Source organism: Panthera tigris, chromosome B2 (genome assembly GCF_018350195.1).
Source record: "Panthera tigris isolate Pti1 chromosome B2, P.tigris_Pti1_mat1.1, whole genome shotgun sequence".
NCBI lineage: Eukaryota > Metazoa > Chordata > Mammalia > Carnivora > Felidae > Panthera > Panthera tigris.
Genome location: NC_056664.1, coordinates 18866462 through 18888974, shown reverse-complemented (window position 1 = coordinate 18888974; position 22513 = coordinate 18866462). Strand labels below are relative to the sequence as shown.

At 37.9% G+C, this 22513-nt stretch overlaps 1 protein-coding gene across 1 annotated transcript in view; it reads right to left on the bottom strand.

Annotated features, from left to right (window-relative positions):
- Positions 1-1065: 1065 nt before the first annotated feature.
- Positions 1066-22513, bottom strand: part of LOC102949347 — a 247426-nt gene continuing 225978 nt past the window's right edge. The window contains exons 16-18 of the mRNA XM_042987577.1: positions 18620-18783; positions 1713-1872; positions 1066-1122 (exon numbers count right to left, since the gene is read on the bottom strand). Coding sequence (XP_042843511.1) covers positions 1066-1122; positions 1713-1872; positions 18620-18783 — 381 coding nt within the window. The remainder of the gene's footprint in view (positions 1123-1712; positions 1873-18619; positions 18784-22513) is intronic.

Below are 22513 nucleotides of genomic sequence, written 5' to 3'. Positions count from 1 at the left end.
TGTTCATTATATGGACAAATTAAATATGTTCAATTATTCAATCATTCATGCATGCGTTCATTTATGTACTAAACGAATAGATAGCAAAAATGTACTGTGTTCTACAGACATTATTAAAGATCAAGAACACAAAATGGGGAAGACACTCTATCGCACAAGAAGATCTTAGTTTAAAAAAGAAGAGGGAAACACAGGCAGATAATTGTTAATTTATGTGTTAGAAGGGTCAGGTAAACCAGGTTTTGGCAAAAAGGAGTTGGTCCTCTCTGGGGACACCCCATGGAAGCAACGCTCAAGCTCAGCCTGGAAGAAGAAATAGTTTGCCAGGTCGTATCTGAGGAGCTGGGAGGACGCTTCTGCAAAGACAGAGGAATGGAGGGTAATATAAAAGAGTATAACATATGTAGCAAGTTATCCTTATTTTTGTACGGACTAATGATATTTTGGTAAGAGGCATCAGGCAAGAGGATGGCTGAGAAGGGAGGGGAGGAATGTGGATACAAGAGACATCACTGGAGAATCACATCAAATGTCAAAAACACAATAGTATGAATTTTGGCTTTTATTCTTCAGGCAATGGGTTTATGACAGGGAAATGCAGGGTCAGATTTGCACTTTGGAAACGTTCTAGAGAATAAATTCATGGCCGGTATGGTGATGTGGCAAGTGCAGCGTGAGATTGAAGATAAAGCAGTTAGCAAAGAATTGCTGGTCTTCAGAAGTTGGGTATCGAGGTCACAGATACACAGAAGCAAATGAAATAGGGAAGAGTCGATATTAAGAAAGTAAAATCAGTAGAACTAACTGGATGATCAAACTGGAAAAAAAAACTCGGAAACAAAAGTCTAGAAAAAACTCAGGAGTTTGCGATATTTAGGATTCAGAACAGATGAAAATGCCATGTGCATTACGGATGTGTAAATGCTATGGTTTTGTGAGACAAGTGAAATGCATTTGCCAATTAACAATACGTGTTAAGTCAATTTTGCTTGTAACATACTGGGTTTTAGGTGTCTTTGGGGTGTGCACCAGAAGATATCAAATAGGTTGCTGGATTATATTACTTTAGAACTCAGAAGAGAGGTGTAGCCTTGAGATACGCCCATAATAATCTTCGAAAGACTGGAAGATCCGTTTCAAAGGGGGTTAACACAAGGATAGTGTGTAGAGTAAGAAGAGAAATAAATCAAGTACAGAGCCCCGGGAGATACTACCACAGAAGAGGCTGATGGAGGGAGTGAAGAAGTCTGTAAAGGAGATTATTGAAAAAGGGAAGAAAAGCAAGAGGACTGACTAACAAAGGCATCAAAGGAGAAAAGCAGAAATAATATTCTCTTCCTCCTGTTCTCCCAAGATGACACTGAAGCCAACAATTATGTCACATATGGGAAGTCTGTCCCTTGCTTCTTTTATATTCTTCACCACCCTTGTGTAATTTGGCCCAATATATATACAGCAGGTATCAATAAATATTTCTGTAAGAAAATAACACTGCGGCACTCTAAGAACCACCTGGCCATGTTTCCTCATTTCAACTCATAAAAAATAATCAATATACAGTTGAGTTGCAAGATTTGTATAGTGGTGGCAGTCAAATTCAATAATAAATGGCTTCAAGAACAATGTGAGGAAACTTAACAACTTACTGATATGCCAACAGAATGAGTTTCTCTTGCGCAGTCAAAAAACAAATCTACTTCAAACCAACTCACCTTCCTTCTGTCACCGTTGATTCCTCTCCACTGCTCAGACCTTTTCACTATGTAACTGAGCTCCTGATTGGAAATCTCCAAATCATACGGTATGAAAAACTTGGTTTCTTCACTATGGATGCGTTGAAATACATCCAATATCCAAGAATCATTGTGCAATCTAAGAACAAAACTACCTGTTATTTTTGTTCCCCAAATATTGTAAACTTTTTTTCTTCCAAAAGCATTAAACAATTTATGTTTCTTCTATCAATTTCTATGTATTCTATTCTAGTTCATCATTCCCATTTATTTTTCAGAAATTATTTGACTAAGAGTCCAGAAATAATTTAATAACTTCCTCCACTAAACATCAAAGAATAATCTTGGTTGTTTTGGGGTTTTTTTTGCCATTATCTCCCATAAGCCTACTATTTCTGATTTTTGATGCCTAAGCAATAGGCTGTAGAAAATTAAGAAATATTTAGCCATTAATTTGTATTATGGATATCCACATTAATTCGAACATGAGGGATTTGGCAAAGGAAACTTAAATTTGGATTTCTTTCTTTCTCCCTGAGTTGGTTTGAGTCCCCCTTTGGTAGAAACCCCACTGGACCAGCTCCATTGGCACAGAGGTTTCGCTGAATTGGTTGTTTTCCAACATGAATGATAAATGGATAGCTTTAGTGAGGCACCTAAACAGATAAACTGTTTACTTGATTGTCTCCAACTTCCCCAAACAGCTCCAGATATTAATTTAGAAATGCACTGCGCTTCTTGTGACACTAGTAAAGTAACAACAAAGTATCTTACTGAAAAACATTAATACTTCTTTAGTAACATTGAGGTGAGTATTATAAATACCAATTAGGCCAATGCTTATAACATTTTTCCACTAAATATGCTTAAGTTCCGAAAAGAGAAAATATGTATTCTATTCCTGATTGAGCAGTATGTTTACTTTAATATCGTATGCTTTGTCTTATAAAACTTTGAACAAAATTGAAACTCTAGAGAAATATCGTATTCATCCTGTGACTTAGTGTACTCTTGGCTCACCATGTATACCTGGACCTAGTTTAAGCAGCACACATTTTTCTACTAACAGTCTCAGGCCAAGTCAAGAAACCCAATGCATCACAGTATCAATAAACTACCCATTTAGAAAGTTATTACAAAATGCCCAAGTTATGAATTAGAGTACCAAGATAGTTAAGCATTACATGGAAATGCCTTTCTGTACAAAGTAGAGATCTGTAAGTATTTAATTTCAATGATCAGGATAATTCTATTTGGTTTAAATAGGGTAGATGATTAAAACTAAAATTTATTGAGTTCCCATTATAATGGTGGTCTTTCACATCCATTGTTTTATCTAGCCTTCCTTTAATCCTGTCTTTTACATAATACAACACTAAAATTAAAAAAAAATTAGTCTTGCTGTTTATAAGTAACAAAGACAGCATTTAAACCCAGGCTAATGCCAAGGTTCATTTCATTCCACCATCTGACTCTTCAGTGAAAGTAACCAATACAATGCATATCTTCATTTAACGAACTCTATCTTGATTCTTTCCAAAATAGTAAAAATAGATTTGTTGACCCTACCTGCCAAATAAGATCTATGTGTCTTTTATTTTCCCCCTATTTTGCGTTCATTACAGAGTGGCAATAAAAGCAAAACTGCCAGCCAGTGTCACTGATGGCCCAAGACAGGCCATATGGCTTGGTACCATCTTGAAATTCAACTACTACTCTTATTGTGCTTTGAGATTCTAGGTTGGCCATTTGAATGATTTGCTGGTTGTCTTGTTAAACAAGAACTAGTCTTTACCATTCTCTTAAGCTTGCTTAATGTAACATTCATCTTTTTCTTTTAATGGTAGTAAGATTTAATGTACTTAAATTACTGTCAATTTGCTGCCATAAACATTTTCTATATGAAGATTTTAAGTGCAAGATTATCAACAACGCAATTAACTTTGAATTAATTAGGAATCACAGTCCTGTTTCTGCTAACTTCTGTTCCTTTTGCCCAGAAAATGTCTGTCGTCTCTTTATATCTCCTTCATTCTCTGTGAAAGAATAATTATGTAAACATCCAAGCAGGGATCTACAGGATGGTACACAAATGTTTGAACAGAGAACAAACTGGCACATTCGAGTGTGGAAAGCTGTACAAAGATTAATCGTGTTTTAGTTTTACTTTTACATTTTTTGCTTGCTATGTTGAGTGGCATTTTCCAGTGAAAAAGCTTTGTGATGGGTTGTGAATCAGTCAACTTACCAACCATTACTAGTGTTTAGCATAGTTTCCAGGTCTGTAGAGCAAGTTCTCACAAAAAAGGAAAAAAAATAGTCTGTAGTTATATGTGCAAAATTTTAAAAATAAAGCGAGTGTTGAATATTATATAATTCATTTGATAATATAATCAGTCAAGCGATATAACATTTACCTAAAAGTGAGTTATTTTATCCATTTGGATATTTACACAGGCCGTACTGATCAAAAGTGGTGCATATCTCAAACTTTCACTTCTCCAGTTCTTTTTAGAAAGTTAGAGTCCAAGTAAATGTTAAGTAAATTTCTATAAAGACATTCAATGTCTAAACAGTTTCAACTGCATAAATAAACTAGGCATTGGGAGACATTGATGAGAGAGAGCAACAGACTAATTTCTCTGTATAAACAACATTGGAGACAGTCAATGAAATATGGAGTTTAAATTTTCCAGGATCATGTTTAATTATGAAAGTTTGTTATTCTCAAATGGGTCAGAAATAACACACACACACACACACACACACGCACACGCACACGCACACACAGATGCACATTTAGTTCCATGCATTTTCTGCCATTGTAGGCATGTGTGTATAAAAATCAGGTTGAATTATATAAAATTGAAGATACTAAATCATAGTAGATGAGAGAAGAGAAAAGGAAAAACAAACATGGAAAAATTTTAAGTAGTGCAATTAGAAAAAGAATATGAAAGTTCATTGTATTATTTTAGCAATTTTTATAGGTTTGAGTTACTCTTTAATAAAAAGCTAATATTTTATGATAGTCTATATCATTACATGATGATGGTTACAAATTCGGATTTCTTTTAACAATACAACTATTCAAAGTGTCTGAAAATTTTACATTTTTAAATTATTTCTTCAAAATGTAATTAAAAGAGAAACGGTATTCCACCTGTCCATAAAGCCTTAGGCATTATTGTTTATAGAAATAGGTCACATATTATGCCACAGGTTCTGATGATGGCCAATGAAACAAAGTAATTTACAAAGTCCTCTGCCCTGTGTCCTACATTTGAAGCAATTCATTGCCTGGTGAATGGCAGAAGCTATTATGTTTGGTTCACATCTGAATGTGGGTCATTTACAGAAACCTAGGATGTGACATTTCTTTTAAAGCTAAAAAGGACAAGTGTGAACATTTAGCTAATGTAGTATTTTAAGGGTCATGAAAAAGGATGGAGTCTGTAACTTAAACCAGCTCTAAAAGAAAATACATATATATATGTGTGTGTGTGTGTGTGTGTGTGTGTGTATATACATATATATATATACAAATATATATATATATACATATATATATATACAAATATATATATATGTATATATATATAAATTTAAAAGAATCAAATATGATTGCTTCCTTTTAACTCCAAAAGTTACAAATGAGTTCAGCAGTATGGCTTTATAAATACTGTAGTCAATTTACTCATAAAACTACTTATCTACTGGTGTAAGTACATTAGAATGCTTCAGGTATAGCTCTGAATAGCATGTGCTTGCCAAAATTTATTCTTATTCTTTTAATTATAAAAAAGAATATATGAACAGATTTCACATATTCTTTTTTATAAATGTTTATTTATTCATTTTGAAAGAAAGAGAGAGAGAGAGAGAGAGAGAGAGAGGTGGGGGAGGGTCAGACAGAGAGGAAAAGAGAATCCCAAACATGGTTGGCATTTTCAATGCAGAGCACAATGCATGGCTTGATCCCAAGAACCCTGTGATCATGACCTGAGCCGAAATCAAGAGTTGGATGCTCAACCAACTGACCCACCCAGGTGTCCCGGCTCACATATTCTTTAGGAGACTTGTTGAATATATTTTTTAACGTTTATTTATTTTTGAGACAGAGAGACAGAGCATGAACGGGGGAGGGTCAGAGAGAGGGAGACACAGAATCTGAAACAGGCTCCAGGCTCTGAGCTGTCAGCACAGAACCCGACGCGGGGCTCGAACTCACGGACCGCGAGATCATGACCTGAGCCGAAGTCGGCCACTCAACCGACTGAGCCACCCAGGCGCCCCTGTTGAATATTTTAAATGAGGTGTATGACATTAATGTTTTTATATGTATGGAGGAAGCTTTTGTTGGCTTTCTGGAAACACTTGAAAGCTCACCATTCTGTTAACACTAATTGAAATTCAAATGGCTTTGGTTTGAAATCATACTAAATAGCGAAAAAGAGAAATACAAAAAACAGAATAAAAAAGAGAAAATAAAAAAGGGGAAAATACTTTTAGAAAAAGAGAAAAGAAATTGAGAAAATGAAAATGTGCACACAATGGGAAGTCGTCAACCCCCCTCCACCCCCATTTCCAGAGATAGCTCTATCACAGGTTTATGAGTTCTATAACCTTCAAAATATGAGTGGTCTCATGTTTTTAAGGGGACAATCATCCTCTTCATTCACTCCTCATTAATTTACTACCTTAATCAACAAACATTCACATATGCCTACCAAACATCAAATACTTGGTAAGTGCAAGCAGTAAGGAAGGGGGTAGGGGAGTATCCCAGGAAGTGGGTGGAGAGGACCCTGTGTGGGGCCCTGAAAGCTGCAAGAAGATGGCAGAGTGATGAACAAAGTACAGAGTATTAGGGTAGTATAACATAGGGAAGGCAGGGTCCAGGTCAAGAGAGCTCTTATTGTGATAGCAATAGGCAGCCATTATGTGGATTTAAGGCAAGCCTTGATATAATATTTTTTAATTAAAAATCATTCTGGTTCTAATGAAGAGAATAGATTAAAAGGCACAAAAAGGAATATAAAGAGACTAGTCAAAGAGGCTAATGTTATGGTAAGTCAAGGGAGAGATCAGGGCATATTGGAGAAGGAAAGGAGCCTATAGATAGAACATGATGGACAAGTTTAAGAGTTAAGGAATTGTCAGAACCTAGAGAGGATGAGTGGAGGGTGAGAGAGAGGAAGAGTTTGAGGACAGACCCCAAGTTCCTTCCTCCTTCCTTTCCTCCCTCCTTCTTTCTCTTTCTTTTCTTTTCTTTTCTTTTCTTTTCTTTTCTTTTCTCTTCTCTTCTCTTCTTTTCCTTTCTTTCTTTCTTTTTTCTTTTTCTTTTCTCTTTCTTTCTTTCTTTCTTTCTTTCTTTCTTTCTTTCTTTCTTTCTCTTTCTTCTTTCTTTCTTTCTTTCTCAGAATTGGATTGGTGATCTTGTCACTTACTGAGACAGGGAACCCTAGATGAAGTGATTTGGAGTAGAAGACAATTAATTTCTTTTCAGAATGTCAGTTTTGAAGTCCTATTGACATATATATGTGGAATTGTCAAAGTTAATTGAAAGTTCTAAATCGTTGGACTAAATTCATGTATATCTTGAAAGAACTGAATTTTAGAACTAAACTGAGCTGCCTAAATTACAGATCTGTTAGAAATATACTATTTAAATCAATTAAGTCACTCCCAAGGAGCAGATCAAAGTTTTACTCTTTTTTTCTAAAGAAAAAAATTGAGTACGGATGTCACACAATGTTACCTTAGTTTCAGATGTACAATATAGAGATTCAAATTCTTTACTTTTTTTAAATTTTTTAATGTTTATTTATTTTTGAGAGAAAGAGAGAGACACAGAGTGGGAGCAGGGGAGGGACAGACAGAGAAGGAGACACAGAATCTGAAGCAGGCTCCAGGCTCTGAGCTGTCAGCACAGAGCCCGATGTGGGGCTCAAACCCACCAACCGTGAAATTACGACCCAAATTATGACCTGGGCCTAAGTTGGATGCTTAACCGACTGAGCCACCCAGGAGCCCCTCGACTTCTTTATATTTTATGCTACACTCACCACAAGTGTAGCCACCATTTGTCACCATGCAACATTGTTACAATATTATTGACTATATTCCCTGTGCTGTGCCCTTTATTCCCAGGACTTATTCCTTCCATAACAGGAAGTCTGTGTCTCTTATTCCTGTTCACCCGTTTTGCCCATCCTGCCAACCCCTTCCCTCCGACAACCATCAGTTTATTCTCTGTACTTACAGGTCTAATTCTGGTTTTTGTTGTTGTTGTTTATTAATTTATTTGGTTGATCCTATAACTCCACTACTGGGTATTTACCCGAAGAAAATGAAAACACTAATTTGATAAGATACATGTGCCCCTATGTTTACTGCAGCATTATTTACAATGGCCAATATATGAAAGCAACATAAGGGTCCACCCATAGGTGAATGGAAGGAAAAGAGTGTGGTGTATGTGTGGGTGTGTGTGTATGTTACCCAGCCATAAAATAAAGGACGAAACTGTGCCTCTGCAACAACATGGACGGATCTAGAGGCTATGATGTTAAGTGAAATAAGTCAGACTGAGAAAGACACACATCACACGATTTCACTCATATGTGGACTCTAAAAAACAAAGTTTTACTCTTTATTTACTGTCCACATTTTAAAGAATCATAGAGGTAAAACCCTTGCCAAAGACACACAAGCCAAGATTCAAGCCAGGCCTAACAGTCTTCAATCCAGGTATCAGACCACGACATTGTATTCATTCATTAGGTGAAAATTAACCACAAATATGAAATTTAAGTCTTCTCATTGTGTAGAAAAAGTAAGAAATACGAGGGACAATTAGTATTGCAGGTTCCGGATGTCTGAAGGCCGTGTGTGGACATCAGCTGAGCCACTGGCCTCCTGTGCAGCCTTAGGCAAATTACGTAAAGTCACTAAGGCTTGGTTTCCTCAACTTTGAAAAGGAAATGATGTTAGCAGGTCCTGAATTTTTCACTATATATTAGACTTAGAATTCTATTCTTGCTGGTTCAGTGGTTCATTCTAATGACCATAAGGTCCAGTTCATACTGTCTTCTATTCCCGTGAGGGTGCTGACTCAGGTGATGTAGGCAGATAAATTATTTTTTAATGTTGATTTATTTTTGAGACAGCGCCGGCGGGGGGTGGGGGCAAAGAGAGGGGGACAGAAGATCCAAAGTGGGCTCTGCACTGACAGCAGCAAGCCTGACATGGGGCTCGAACTCACAAACCATGAGATCATGACCTGAGCTGAAGTTGGACACTCAACCCACTAAGCCACCCGGGTGCTACTGTAGGCAGATCATTTTTACAGGAAAACCCAAAGTTTAAAGATTGGGGTGAACCAGAAGAACTGCAGTGGCATTTTCTCAAATCAAATTCAGCTGTGTGGCCTTGACCACTGGGAAAGCACAGGGCTGGTGAGAGGTCCTGATTCATGATCACTATTAATGACAAAAAAAAAAAAAAAAAATGCTGCCTAAGCACTTAAGTCAGACTAAAGGCTGAGGCACCTTCAACCATTTGTGTCCTTGCAGAACGATGGCTCCTTTACAAATGTGACCAAAATCACTAAGAATCCATCCGCAGTTCTGAGCATCTAAGCAAGCCTCATATGAACCTACTCACCAGATGAATAAAAAGAAAAAAATGATTTGGAGAGAGTGGTAGAGAACGAAGATTGGGCCAAATGGAATTGAGCTTTGGAGACACCAAATCATAGCTGAGAACCGCCAAGAAGGGAGTTACAAAGCACTCTGTGTCTATGACATGTTCAGCCCTCCCCTGGGTCCTCTGGACTTTTTGCATACAATGCCTATAAATGCTTTTCATTTACTCTGCGGTGGGCACCATTGCGACTCCTTTTCGACTCCTCTTTGCGCTATAATTTTTTGAAGTTGGATGTTGCCAGAGAATTCAAATTTAAAATCTATTCTTTTTATCACTTGGATAAGTCAGATTAACACACCTGAGAGCTGTGTGTATGTCTTTTTCACACCTCCTCATTATATTCCAGTGAAGAGTTAAAAATGAAAAGCAGTCGGGGACTAGAGTCATTTGAACTTACAGTCTGTGAACCATATTTTATCGAAAGGGGCACGTCTTCAATATTAAGAAAATGCATTCCTTTATTCGTGTTTTCATTGCAACCAATATTTGTTGGGTGTCTATTGTGTTCTAAACACTTTTCTGGGTACAGAGAAGACAATGGTGAATTCTGCAGTCAACACCTTTGCCCTTTGCAGTCCTAGTTCCATGTCATTTTGCCACTAGATTTCTTTTTGATTCTGACCTACTTATGTAACATTTTAGATACATGGTTTGAGAGTGTAACCTGCCATTTGATGCACATGTAGTCCTCATTATTTTGTAGAAGCAAAGCAAAACAGTTGTTCTTTGTGTTTGATCACTTGTTTGTTCAATGATTTTAGTGATAAGTTAAGATAAAAATCCTTCACAGAGAGTTTTATGGATTATACAGGATATGACAGAGAGAAGGAGGGAACGACGCTGGTTCGTGCATGTGACCTACACTATCAGATGGAGATACTTACATAGAAGTAGGAAAGGACATTTCTCATTCCAGTGGCCCAAAAGAAGCCCATGCCAGAGATATGGACTGTGCCAAAAAGAGAGTGTGTACATTGTCACTTTACCCAGGTACACATACCTTTTTGACACTTGCTTGCCATTGGTCAAGACTCACATACCCAGTTTCCTGCGAGTTCGGGATGAAGATAAAAATTGTGGTAGGGGCACCTGGGTGGCTCAGTCGGTTAAGCGTCCGACTTCGGCTCAGGTCACGATCTCGTGGTCCGTGAGTTCGAGCCCCGCGTCGGGCTCTGGGCTGATGGCTCAGAGCTTGGAGCCTGCTTCCGATTCTGTGTCTCCCTCTCTCTCTGCCCCTGCCCCGTTCATGCTCTGTCTCTCTCTGTTTCAAAAATAAATAAAAAGTTAAAAAAAATTAAAAAAAAAATTGTGGTAGACTATTTTAGTTTCTTTTATCTTAGAGGTATCAGAAGAAGGTCAATTTACCAAAAGCCAATTTATCAAGTGACGAATGATTTAGATTTAACTGAGCCACTTTTATTATATATTTACAAGAGAATATTATGTCAAAAAATGTTCAGTTTATCTCCGACCCAGCTTCTTGCAGCTACAGATGGGGTTAGTTGGGGTAGAAATAGATCCTTCTACTTGCTGAAGAAAAGACAGAAGGGGAATCAGCATATAGCAGGAACTCAGCTGCCCACACCGAAGAGCTTAGGGCCTAAGGCACAGAGCGGGGATACTGATGGGCTTTTGAATAATGAACGATCAATGAATTATCTGGACCCACAGCAATGAACTAATTTGGTTATAATCATTCAGTTTGCTGGAGCTGACACAATGTAGCATCCAAATCTTTTAAATAGATATATTCCTATACAAGCAGGGCACTGAGTGCCCGTCACGAGGTGGCAAGTTCAGGAGGTATGAAAATTGTTTAGCTCTACAGTAGTTAGAGAATTTTTAGAATTTTTTCCCTACATGATAAATAATATTTTGCTTTTATTTTAAAGAAGATTGATTCGGAAAGTGGAAAATCTTTGATTATCTTATATGTATTCCCTAGACAATGAATATGCTCATAATGTCCTCATCAAAACCTACCTTTAAATTATTTTCATCCAAATTAATTTTCCTAAGTAATAAGTGTCCGCAGCTAAAATTTATCAGGCTATTTGGAACTATTAAGTCAATAATTAGGAAGACACATCCACACCCCAAAAACTAATTAACTTGAGTACCAGTCTTTCCGATTTGTGTACAGCTCCCAAGAATATAAAAGCTTAAACAAATCTGACATTTAAGTGATTTCTCATTCTCTGAATGTTATAAACAAATATGTAAGCAGCCTGTAGTTCTTCTGGATGACTCCGATAAGGGATTTAGAGGAGAGGGATCCATATAATATCAAGAAGAGGGATCCATATAATATCAACAAAGGCTTTCCTCAGAAGGGTTATGTGGGACGCGCAGTGATGCAAATGAAGCAAACACCCTGTGAGGTGTAGACGGTCATCAGTGTTTCGTCATGCCAATGCCTATAAGATGGCCATCTAAAGTTTGTCAAAATGTAAATTTTTTAGGGGCGCTTGGTGGCTCAGTCAGTTGAGCGTCCAACTCTTGATTATGACTCAGGTCATGATCTCACAGTTCATGAGTTCGAGCCCCACGTCAGGCTCTGCACTGACAGCTTGGAGCCTGATTGCGATTCTCTCCCTCTCCTTTCTCTGTCCCTCCTCCCACTTTCTTTTTCTCAAAATAAATAAACATTTTTAATGTAAATTTTTTTAAAGAGGCTCTACCAAAGAGGAGCTCCATTTATCACACTGGAAACATAAGCTGACAATGAAAATTTCTCAAAGTAAAACAAAATAGCACAACAGCTAATTAGAGATAATACCAACTTATAGAAAAGACCAGTAAAATAAAATAAAAGGTGTCTTGTTTAAATCTTGACACTATCTGTATCAAATGAACTCTACATGGCTTATGGTAAGGGGTTCAATGAACGAAATACAAATTTTACAAAAATAGAAGTAAATAGTTACAGAATTTCTGAATGAGGAAGGATTCTTTTACCTTAAGATACATTTAGATAAGTCTAATAATGATCAAAAGGCTCTACTGCATATTAATTATAATAGCTATTTTTCTAAACTATCAAAAATACATTTAAAAGTTAATTGTCAAATGGAGAATTAAAATATGCTAAAATGTGTTAAATATGTTAAAATATGGCAAAAGAGTTAATTGTGTCATATGTATAAAACTCATATAACTCAGTAAAGAAAACATTTGGATACTCTTTAGAAAGAAAGGCAGAGGCAAAGAGACATTTAAAAGGCAATTCACAAAGAAAAAATACAACTGAGCGTTAAGCCTACTAAGAATATTTAGTAACTAGAAACAAAAGAGAGCATATGTAGAAAAAGATGAGATCCCATTTCTTCTATTAGGTTAAAAAAAGTTAATACATGATGTGAATGTGATTTGGTAAGATCCCCATGTGCTTCTGGCATGTATAAATGCATACAAAGTCTCTAAAACACAATTTTGAAACTAGATCAAGTGTCTTATAAACATCATACTGTCTGGAAGAGTGTTTCTGGGTCTCTAGGACACTCTTCAAAGAATAATCTAAAATGTGAACAAGACCCTGAGTCTTAAGATGTTCATCAGAATTATTCATAAGATGCAAAAAAAAAAAATGAGAAACAATCTGTTGTCCAGGAATAAATAAATATTTAAATATTTTATACTGCTTATATGCTATAAAAAAATGTGTGGGCATTAAATGTTCATGAAGTAAGTAAAGAATATGAAAATATTTATCATAGAATATTAAGGGTAAGATCAACATATGTAATTATTCTTACAGAATAACTTCAGCTTTGTAGAAATCAATATATGGGGGGAAAAATTGAAATAAATTTGCCAAAAGATTAACACCACTTTGTCTAGATGGTGACATTATTGGTGTTTTTAAAATTTATGTTTTGATTCTCTTCTATAGTGTCAATTTTTTTCCTAAATAACACAGTCTTCCTATAATAAGGAAAAAATAACTTAAAAAGATTAATGCTTTTTTATAGTCATAAAATCCAGTTCAAATAACCACACTCAGGTCCAGAACGTCCTCGTACAGGTCAACTCTCCCACTAGAACTATGACGAGTGAGAATTTTCTAGTAGAACCCCTTCAGCAATAAATTACTCAGGCTTTTGGAGGAATAAGATCCAAAGCCAAACTCAATAGGGTCCAATCTAGAGCCTCTACATTTACTCTACATTTATAATGTAGAGTGTCTACAGAGCTAGACAAAATTCTGTTCACAGCCTACGCAACAGACTTGATCTCCTCTATGTTCCTGTAATACTAGCCACTTTATCGCATGTTTTGACAGGACTGATCCAAAAGCCCAGAAGATTTAGGATCATTGCCTTAATATTTGGATTAAGAATGCTAACCTACATCAGTCAACATGCACAAATCCAGACTGGCACAAGATGAGTTCTTGTGATTTCGTGTCATTTTGTCTACTTTTAGGCCACAGCAGACCCTGCTTCATTGACCAGATGCCTCCACTGGTGGCAGCGTTTGCTGTGTAGATGAACAGCGCCACTCAGCTACTTAGCGTTTTAGAGAGAGACGTTGTGCAAACATCAGTAAAGAGAGCTCTTTCAGCTGACGTATAAGAGCGACTTTATGCCTACGAAGAATACAGGTATTTTCCCTGTAGGAGATTACTGTTATCTCTATCACCATGTAGAGATATTTTGAGGGCACCTGCTTCTAAACACAAGCAAAACCTGGGGGTTACCGAGCATGCCTGGTTCTGATAGAATAGGATCGGCATGGAAGGCAGTGAGGGGCTAAGGTCGAGAGAGTGAATAAAACTTCTTTATTCCTCCTGGACTTTTTCAGGCTCATTCTCTATGATGTCCATACACTTCGTTTACCTTTGTTTTTCCCTAATCATTTATCCATCCATCACAGGGCTTCCCACCCTTCCTACACACACGTTCCCAGGGGGTAACCCTTCTGTTTTATTTTAAAGCAAACAACTCTTGGTCTGAGGCAGCAAAATATTAAATCCTAGCTATTTGGTGCATAAATTCGATGCTTATTTTTCCATACTTCACAAGCAATCTTGATAATAACAATGTGAACCTTACGTGAGTTCAAGCCCCACGTCAGGCTCTGGGCTGACAGCTCAGAGCCTGGAGCCCGCTTCAGATTCTGTGTCTCCCTCTCTCTCTGCCCCTCCCCACCTCCTGCTCTGTCTCTCTCTCCCCTTCAAAAACAAATAAACATTAAAAAAATTTTTTTTAATGTGAACCTCAGACAAAGAAATGTTTGGTTGTAAACATCCACCTTCCTATAAGTGAGAAGAGTATACTGATACGGTAATAAATGGTACATAACATTATCTGATAAGTTTGTAATCCTATGAAAGTCTAAACTGTATGATACACTATTTGATTTCTTCAACTTCTCTAGGAGACCCTAGTCATTTTAAATAATAGAGTAATGCTTCGTGTGGAGCCTCTTGTAATAGCTACACATATGTGTCATCCTTAACAAGTTATACAAGAAAATGCCAGAAATCTAGCAAATGAACATCCTTGCCTGGGGCCATAGGACAAGTTAGTAGTCAAATGGAAAGTGAATGATCAGGGAAGACTGTCTTCCCTCTCCCAGGGACGTACAACTTTAAGGCAGCTATGTTGTTGATCTAAGAAAGGAAGAATGGAGGGGTGTGCTCATCTCCCATTTCACAGAAAATTACAATGACTATCATATGTGAATTCCTTCAGCACCCTGCCAGGAACCCCCATGCCATTGCATTCACCCTTATCTCTTCCCTTATCACATCGAGTGACAAGATTCATTTCATAAAGTCCCGGGTTGGTTTTTTTTGGTTTTTTTGTTTGTTTGTTTGTTTTTCTTAATTTTTTTTTAACGTTTATTTATTTTTGAGACAGAGAGAGAGCATGAACGGGGGAGGGTCAGAGAGAGGGAGACACAGAATCTGAAACAGGCTCCAGGCTCTGAGCTGTCAGCACAGAGCCCGACGCGGGGCTCGAACTCACGGACCGTGAGATCATGACCTGAGCCGAAGTCGGCCGCTTAACCGACTGAGCCACCCAGGCGCCCCATAAAGTCCCGGGTTTGTCTCCATATGTGCTCAACCTCCTGTCTTCAGAGACTTCCTCACTCAGTCACTCTCCCTTGCTTAAGCATTTGCAATATTTTTCCTCCTTGTAGAATTTTCATATATGCACATAAATATATTCAGACCACACCCATGTTAAAAACCATTCTTTTATAAAAAAAATATCTTTTTCCGACCATTTTCCACATTTTCCATTTACAGCATAGCTTTGTATTAAAAATAAAACAAACAAACAAACATAGTCAGCAAATCCTGACTCTGTGTCCTTATTCTTCACTCAGCCTACTGCAATCAAGCATCTACCCTACAAGCAATGACACTCAAGACGTCCTCCACATGAATTCACGGTCATTATTGTTTTCCCTGAGCTCTACTCATCGATCTGACTTCTTATGATGTTTTTTTTTTCCTTGACAATAGCCAAGATACCTTAAGGTCAATATGAATAAAAATTGAACTCACCGTCTACCTCCTCCAAATGTTTACTCTCTGTAATCTTTGTCTCTGAGAATGCTACCACCATCCACCTTTCTACCCAACTCCAAAACCTAAGGTTATGCTAAATGCCATCCTTTCCTTCATCTTCAACTTCCAACAAGGCCAAAGGTCCTATTGTGTGTCACCTATTTCTTCAATATGCCACAACGGTCCACTTCCCATGTCGTTCTCTTTAGTTAAGGCTCTTGATACTCACGGCTTTCTCATTAGATTTCCTTTAGTTCAACCTGACCACTATTAAATCCACTTTCCTTTCTCCTAGTAGAGTTATTGTCCTAAAATTAAAGTTATTTAAAATCTTCCATTCTTTTCACCTTACCATTAGAACAAATTCAAACTCCACAACATGATATTTAATATTTTTTTGAGAGAGAGAGAGCACGCAGGAAAGGGGCAAATGGGGGGAGAGAGAGAGAGAGAGAGAGAGAGAGAGAGAGAGAGAATCTTAAGTAGGCTCCATGCTCAACACAGGGCCTGACTCAGGGCCTATGCAGAGTCCAATGCAGGGCTCGTTCTCACAACCCTGGGATCGTGACCAGAGCCAAAATCAAGAGTTGGATGCTCCACTGACTGGGCGCCACCCAGGCACCCTGATATTCAATAATTTTATCATCTAGTCCCTGACTACATTTCTAATCTTATCTCAGCCAACTGCCATCATCCCTTATCTTGTACTCCAGCCATATTAAAAAACTTTGGAGTGGCCAAATATGTCATACTTTCTCATGATCACGTGGGTTCACACATCTTTCCTTTGCCCGTGAATGTGTTCTCTTCTGTTTTTCTCCAGCCAAATTATATGAAACCTCTGAAAATTACTCAAGGGTTATATTTCCACTGATGTCTTTGGTTTCTGCCCCAAACCTCTTCCAGACCTGTCTTGGTTCCTTTGCTCTATGTATGCTTTCAGAGACACTTGTGTTGACCTCCTCCTAGCACTTTTTTCTTTGTTAATTATGGTAAGAACACTTAACATGAAATATACTTTCTTAATAATCTTTAAGTGTATAATAGAGTATTGTTAATTATAGGCCTGATGTCGTACAGCAGATCTCAAAACTAAATCATCTTGCGTAAGTGAAACTTTATGTCTGCTGTAAAGCAATTCTCTATTTCCCCCTCCCCATTAGACCCTAACAATCACCATTCCACTCTATGCTTCTATGACTTTGACTATTTTAGATGCTTCATATAAGTGGAATCATACAGTATTTGTCTTCCTGTGACTGGCTTATTTCATTTAGCATAATGTTCTCAAGGTTCTTCCACATTGTCACATATTGCAAGATGTCCTTCTTTTCCAAAGCTGAATAATATTCCATTGTGTGTGTCCACAACGTTTTCTTTTTTTCTTATTTTTTTAACATTTATTTATTTTTAAGAGAGGCAAAGCACAAGTGGGGAAGGAGCAGAGAGAGAAGGAGACACAGAAGCCAAAGGAGGCTCCAGGCTCTGAGCAAACTGTCAGCACAGAGCCTGATGTGGGGCTCGAACCCATGAACCATGAAATCATGACCTGAGCTGAAGTCAGACACTCAACTGACTGAGCCACCCAGGCACCCCTCCACAATATTTTCTTTATCCATTCATCTGCTGTTGAACATTTAGGTTGTTTTTCTATCTTGGCAATTGTGGATAATGCTGCAATGAACATGGGAGTGCTAATATCTCTTTGAGATCCTGATTGTATTTCTTTTGGATAAATCTCTAGAAGTGGAGTTGCTGGATTATGTTACAAAGATACAGTAATTAAGACAGTGTGGTGATGGCATAAATACAGACATTTAGACCAATAGAACAAACTAAAGATCCCAGAAATAAATCCACGTATATACAGTCAACCAATCTTCAACAAGGATGCCAAGAATATACAGTGGGTAATGGATGATCTTTTCAACAAATGGTGCTGTGAAAACTGGATATCCATATGCAAATGGATATCCAGCTTCATGACATTGTATTTGACAACGATTACACGGATATGAAAATAGCTTTTGAAAATACAGGCAACTAAGGCAAAATTGAGTAAGTGGGACTATTTCCAACTCGAAAGCTTCTACACAACAAAGGACACCATCAACAGAGTGAAATGTGTTCCTAGCCCTTTTCGCGCTGCCTCAAATTTGTTGCTTCTCTCATCTTTTTCATTCACATACATTGCTTGCCAAATGAGCAAACTGGAAAACCAGATCCTATGACATTCAGGATAAAAGCTGCAGGGTGATTCTTCTATTGGTGATTCTGGCGGGGGCAGGAAGAATGGAAAGAGAGTGGGTTGGGAGGAGGAGAAAAAAAGAATTTTACATGAGCTGCCCAAGAAACTTACCAGAATATTTTGGGTATCACAGGATTACTCCTTGTTTCTTGTTGGCCCCTAGTTGGAAGCGCTAAGTACAATGATTTGCAGAAAAATGTGATCTCTCCATTATGGAGAAATTTTCCCCCAAAAGTCAATTAATTTCTCAGCTGATTTTCATGACAGTTGCTACAAACAACCAAGGACATTTCTATCTTAGATGGGTAGATGTGATTCTAACTTCTCTTCTTCAACCACAGTCTCACAGCCTGACTGCAGAACAAGACTGAACACTCTAAAGACCCAAAAAAGATTGAAGCACCTTACCTGAGACAGTACAAATACAAAATCAAAGAAGAAATGATGAACAGGAGGATGTAAATTAGCACTGTGAGCATGACACCGAGAATTCCCGACTGCATGGTTCTTACAAACACCCAGTACAGCTTTGCTGCGTCAGCTACGGGAGTCTCCCCATTCTGTGTAAGCCGCTGAGGGAAAAAAATACAAATTAAAAAAAAAAATTAGGATGGAAACACTGATCATCAAGCGAGATTAATTTTATACACAAAAACCATATGATACCACAATTTGTTTTTAAATTGAATTTTCAGGGTAGTAAAGACCACCAGATCTTCAGCTGTAAAGGAAAAGAAAACCCCTTGGCTTGCATGGCTGGTTTGCTAGGTTTTTTTTTCTCCTCGTTTTCCCTATAAGCTTTTAAATGTGTACACTCTACATGCAATTCATAAAGTGAAAGCCATATATTATTTATGTACTATTAACTTCTGAATTTAATGAGCACAAGATATGAAGAAATTAAATATGATGGTGGAAAGATCCCTTTCTCTCTGAAGCAGATTTGAAAGGAATTTAATTTGTGCTATGCATAAAATAGATGGCTTATTTTAGAAACTTATAAAAAAGTTATCAGGCTATTTAATGTGAGCTTGGAAACCAAAGTTTACATTAGGTCAATTTAACAATAAGTCCTTATTAGAGACAAGGAAAAGCATATCCTCTACTGAGTTTGAAATAAATACAAGGCAATGAGGTCTTTAAAAACAATATTAAATGTTGAGGACCTAGAACATTGTCATTTGACATCTTTGACCTTTGAGTTTTATAAAACATAAATGTTCTGTAATTATGACTCTGATATCAGGTGGAAGTAATATGCAATATAAATGTAAATAAGGTATGTTTTCTTCAATGTAAGAAAGGAGGAAGAATTTCTTCACTTTTGAAACAGGAAACTATGTAAGTATAGCTTAAAAGGGCATGTTCAAAACTAATCCATATCACATATGTATAGATAAAATCAGAAGCCTAGAGAGGTTAATCTGTATTTTCCCTTTACCAAAGTATCCTTTAACATGTGGGCAATGACTAGAAGTCAGATCTTCTGACTCCCAACTGTCTCTTCTTTCACTGTCACGACAAAACTTTGATTTTTATATTCTGTACTTGTCACTCAGTCTACCTTGCAGAACACAGAACCGTCACTTGGACTTTAGGCAGAAGATCTGTAAGTGTTGCCGTATACCTGTCCTCTTCTAGATCTTATCTTTCTACTATTTCTTAAAGGAAGAGAAATAGACGCAGTATTCACTGCTGAAAAACAAACAAACAAAAATATATTGACATATATTTGATGCCAATAACATAATCTAATCAATAGATGTTGATCACTCGTTTGATCCACACACATTGTTGTGAATGCCCATCATGTGTCACTAAGCTCTGGAGGTAAGACAGTGAATAAAATTGGACAAAAGCCCTGTTTTTGGAGCTTACTTTTAAGTTGGGGGTTGGGGAGAGGGGAAGGAAGTGATAGTAAGCATGTAAGTAAGATTAAGTGATACATATGGCATATAAGAAGATAGAATCTCGAAGAAAAACGTAAAGCAGAAAAAAAGTGTAGGAGGGATGGGGGTGTATTATTAAATACTGCAATCAGAAAAGGTGCCATTTGAACAAAGATTTAAAGGATATAAGGGGGGCGCCTGGTGGTTCAGTTGGTTAGGCGACCGACTTCGGCTCAGGTCATGATCTCACAGTTTGTGAGTTCGAGCCCCGCGTCAGGTTCTGTGCTTACAGCTCAGAGCCTGGAGCCTGCTTTGGATTCTGTGTCTCTCCCTCTCTCTGTCCCCTCCCCTGCTCACACTCTGTGCCTCTCTGTCTCTCAGTAATAAGTAAACATTAAAAAAATTTAAAAAAAATAAAAATAAAAAAATAAAGGATATAAAGGAATGATGATAGGCCTACCAGAAGGCACTCAGAACACACTGCCCATACTTCCTCTTTGTGTGTGATTCTCCAGTTAGGTTGTAAGTTCCTGCCTGGATCACTGGGGCCACGGCTGTTCTACCTGATGTTGTATACACAGCGTAAGTCGTATCACTTCATTACAATCTTTATCCTCATTCTTTTCATCTTTGATGTGTGGTGCCTTACATTTTTCAAAGTACATTTCCAGCTGGCTGTCCCAACAATACTGTGAAACGAGTATGGTAGGTGTCACTATTTGTAGGTGTTACTACTTTTTTTGTGATACATATGAAGAAGGTGAAGACTGAAGAGGTTAACTGACTTACCCAACGTCATCTGGCTGACAAATGGCAGAGCTGGGACCAGAACCCAATTTCCCCTTGGAAATCGCTCTATTACCATGCTTTTCCTATGACACCATGATCATTTTTGATGGATTTTCAAGAATGATTGGCTGAATGAAGACACTTGTATTCTACCTTTTGTTTGATCTTGATTCTTATGTGCTATTCTTTTCTCACTATCTATACGGAGGGCAGAAACAACCTCAAACTTATTCTGTTTCTTTTAAAATCCTGCGCAGAGAGGGACACCTGGGTGGCTCAGTAGGTTAAGCATCAGACTCTTGGTTTCGGCTCAGGTCAGGATCTCACGGTTTTGCGAGTTCCAGCCCTGCGGTGGGCTCTGCATTGGCAACTTGGAGCTTGCTTGGGATTCTCTCTCCCTCCCTTTCTCTCCCTCTGCCCTTTCCCCTCCACCCCCACATAAATGAATAAACTTAAAAGAAAAAGAAAATCCCGGGCAGAGATTATATAGTCAATAAATACATGCTGATCAATTAAAACATTCAATAGCAAATGCTTCCTTTACTTTTTATCTAGATTGGGGCTTAGGCACGAAAAGAATTTATGAACTCAGTGGAACTGTTGTATCATCAGTGGGGGTCTGGGAATTCATTGTCAACTTCTGAACCAGCAAACTGAGAGACTAACAAAATGTTATTAGCACCATCAACAGCCACTCAATGCCTCAGCCTCAAACCATTGCATCTGCCACATCTCCTTTTAGATTGCCATAAAAAAAAATTGATCCAGAACAAAACCTATCAGGAAAATAAGGTAGTCTCTCTTGGCAGGCCTACCAGGATCCAATACAAGTGATCCCTGGGCTTATCTGCTAGAAAGAAGGGCTCAAAGAACTGGAAGTATGAACTGAGACAACTCCAGTCTCATGAGTGACATTCAGTCTGTGATAACTATGAAGGCATGTGGAACAGTAGTTCTCTAAATTTAATGAGCATGAGAATCATCTGGAAGACTTGTTAAAACACAGTAACCCCTTCTCAGAGGCTGGGCTCCTTCCCAGACTTTCTGACTCCACAGACTTGGTGCAGGGCCTGAGATTTTACATTTCAATTTGCACTGCAGTTAAGTTCCCTGGTAAAACTGATGCCATTGGTCCAGTGACCCCTTTTTGTGAACCACTGCTTTAGAGAAGCACCTCGAAAACTTGGTGTGCTGTTCCATCACCGGAGAGCTTGTTTTCTGGTTTTTTGTTTGTTTGTTTAAAAATTTCTTTAACGTATATTTATTTTTGAGAGCGAGAAAAAGCGCGAACAGAAGAGGGGCAGAGAGAGAGAGGGAGACACAGAATCCGAAGCAGGCTCCAGGCTCTGAGCTGTCAGCACAGAGCCCGACGCAGGGCTCAAACCCATGAAGCATGAGATCATGACCTGAGCCGAAGTCGGACGCTCAACCGACTGAGCCACCCAGGCGCCCCTGGAGAGCATGTTAAAAAGTGTATTTAGATTTAATTATTGGGAGTGTCCATGTGTAGACTCCAGTGCTGCTGCTCTGTGGGTTACATGCAGCTTTAAACTTTTTTTTTCTTAAGACAGAAAAATTAGATGTCATCTGCAATGAAGCATGATGGATTCTAATTGGAGAATCA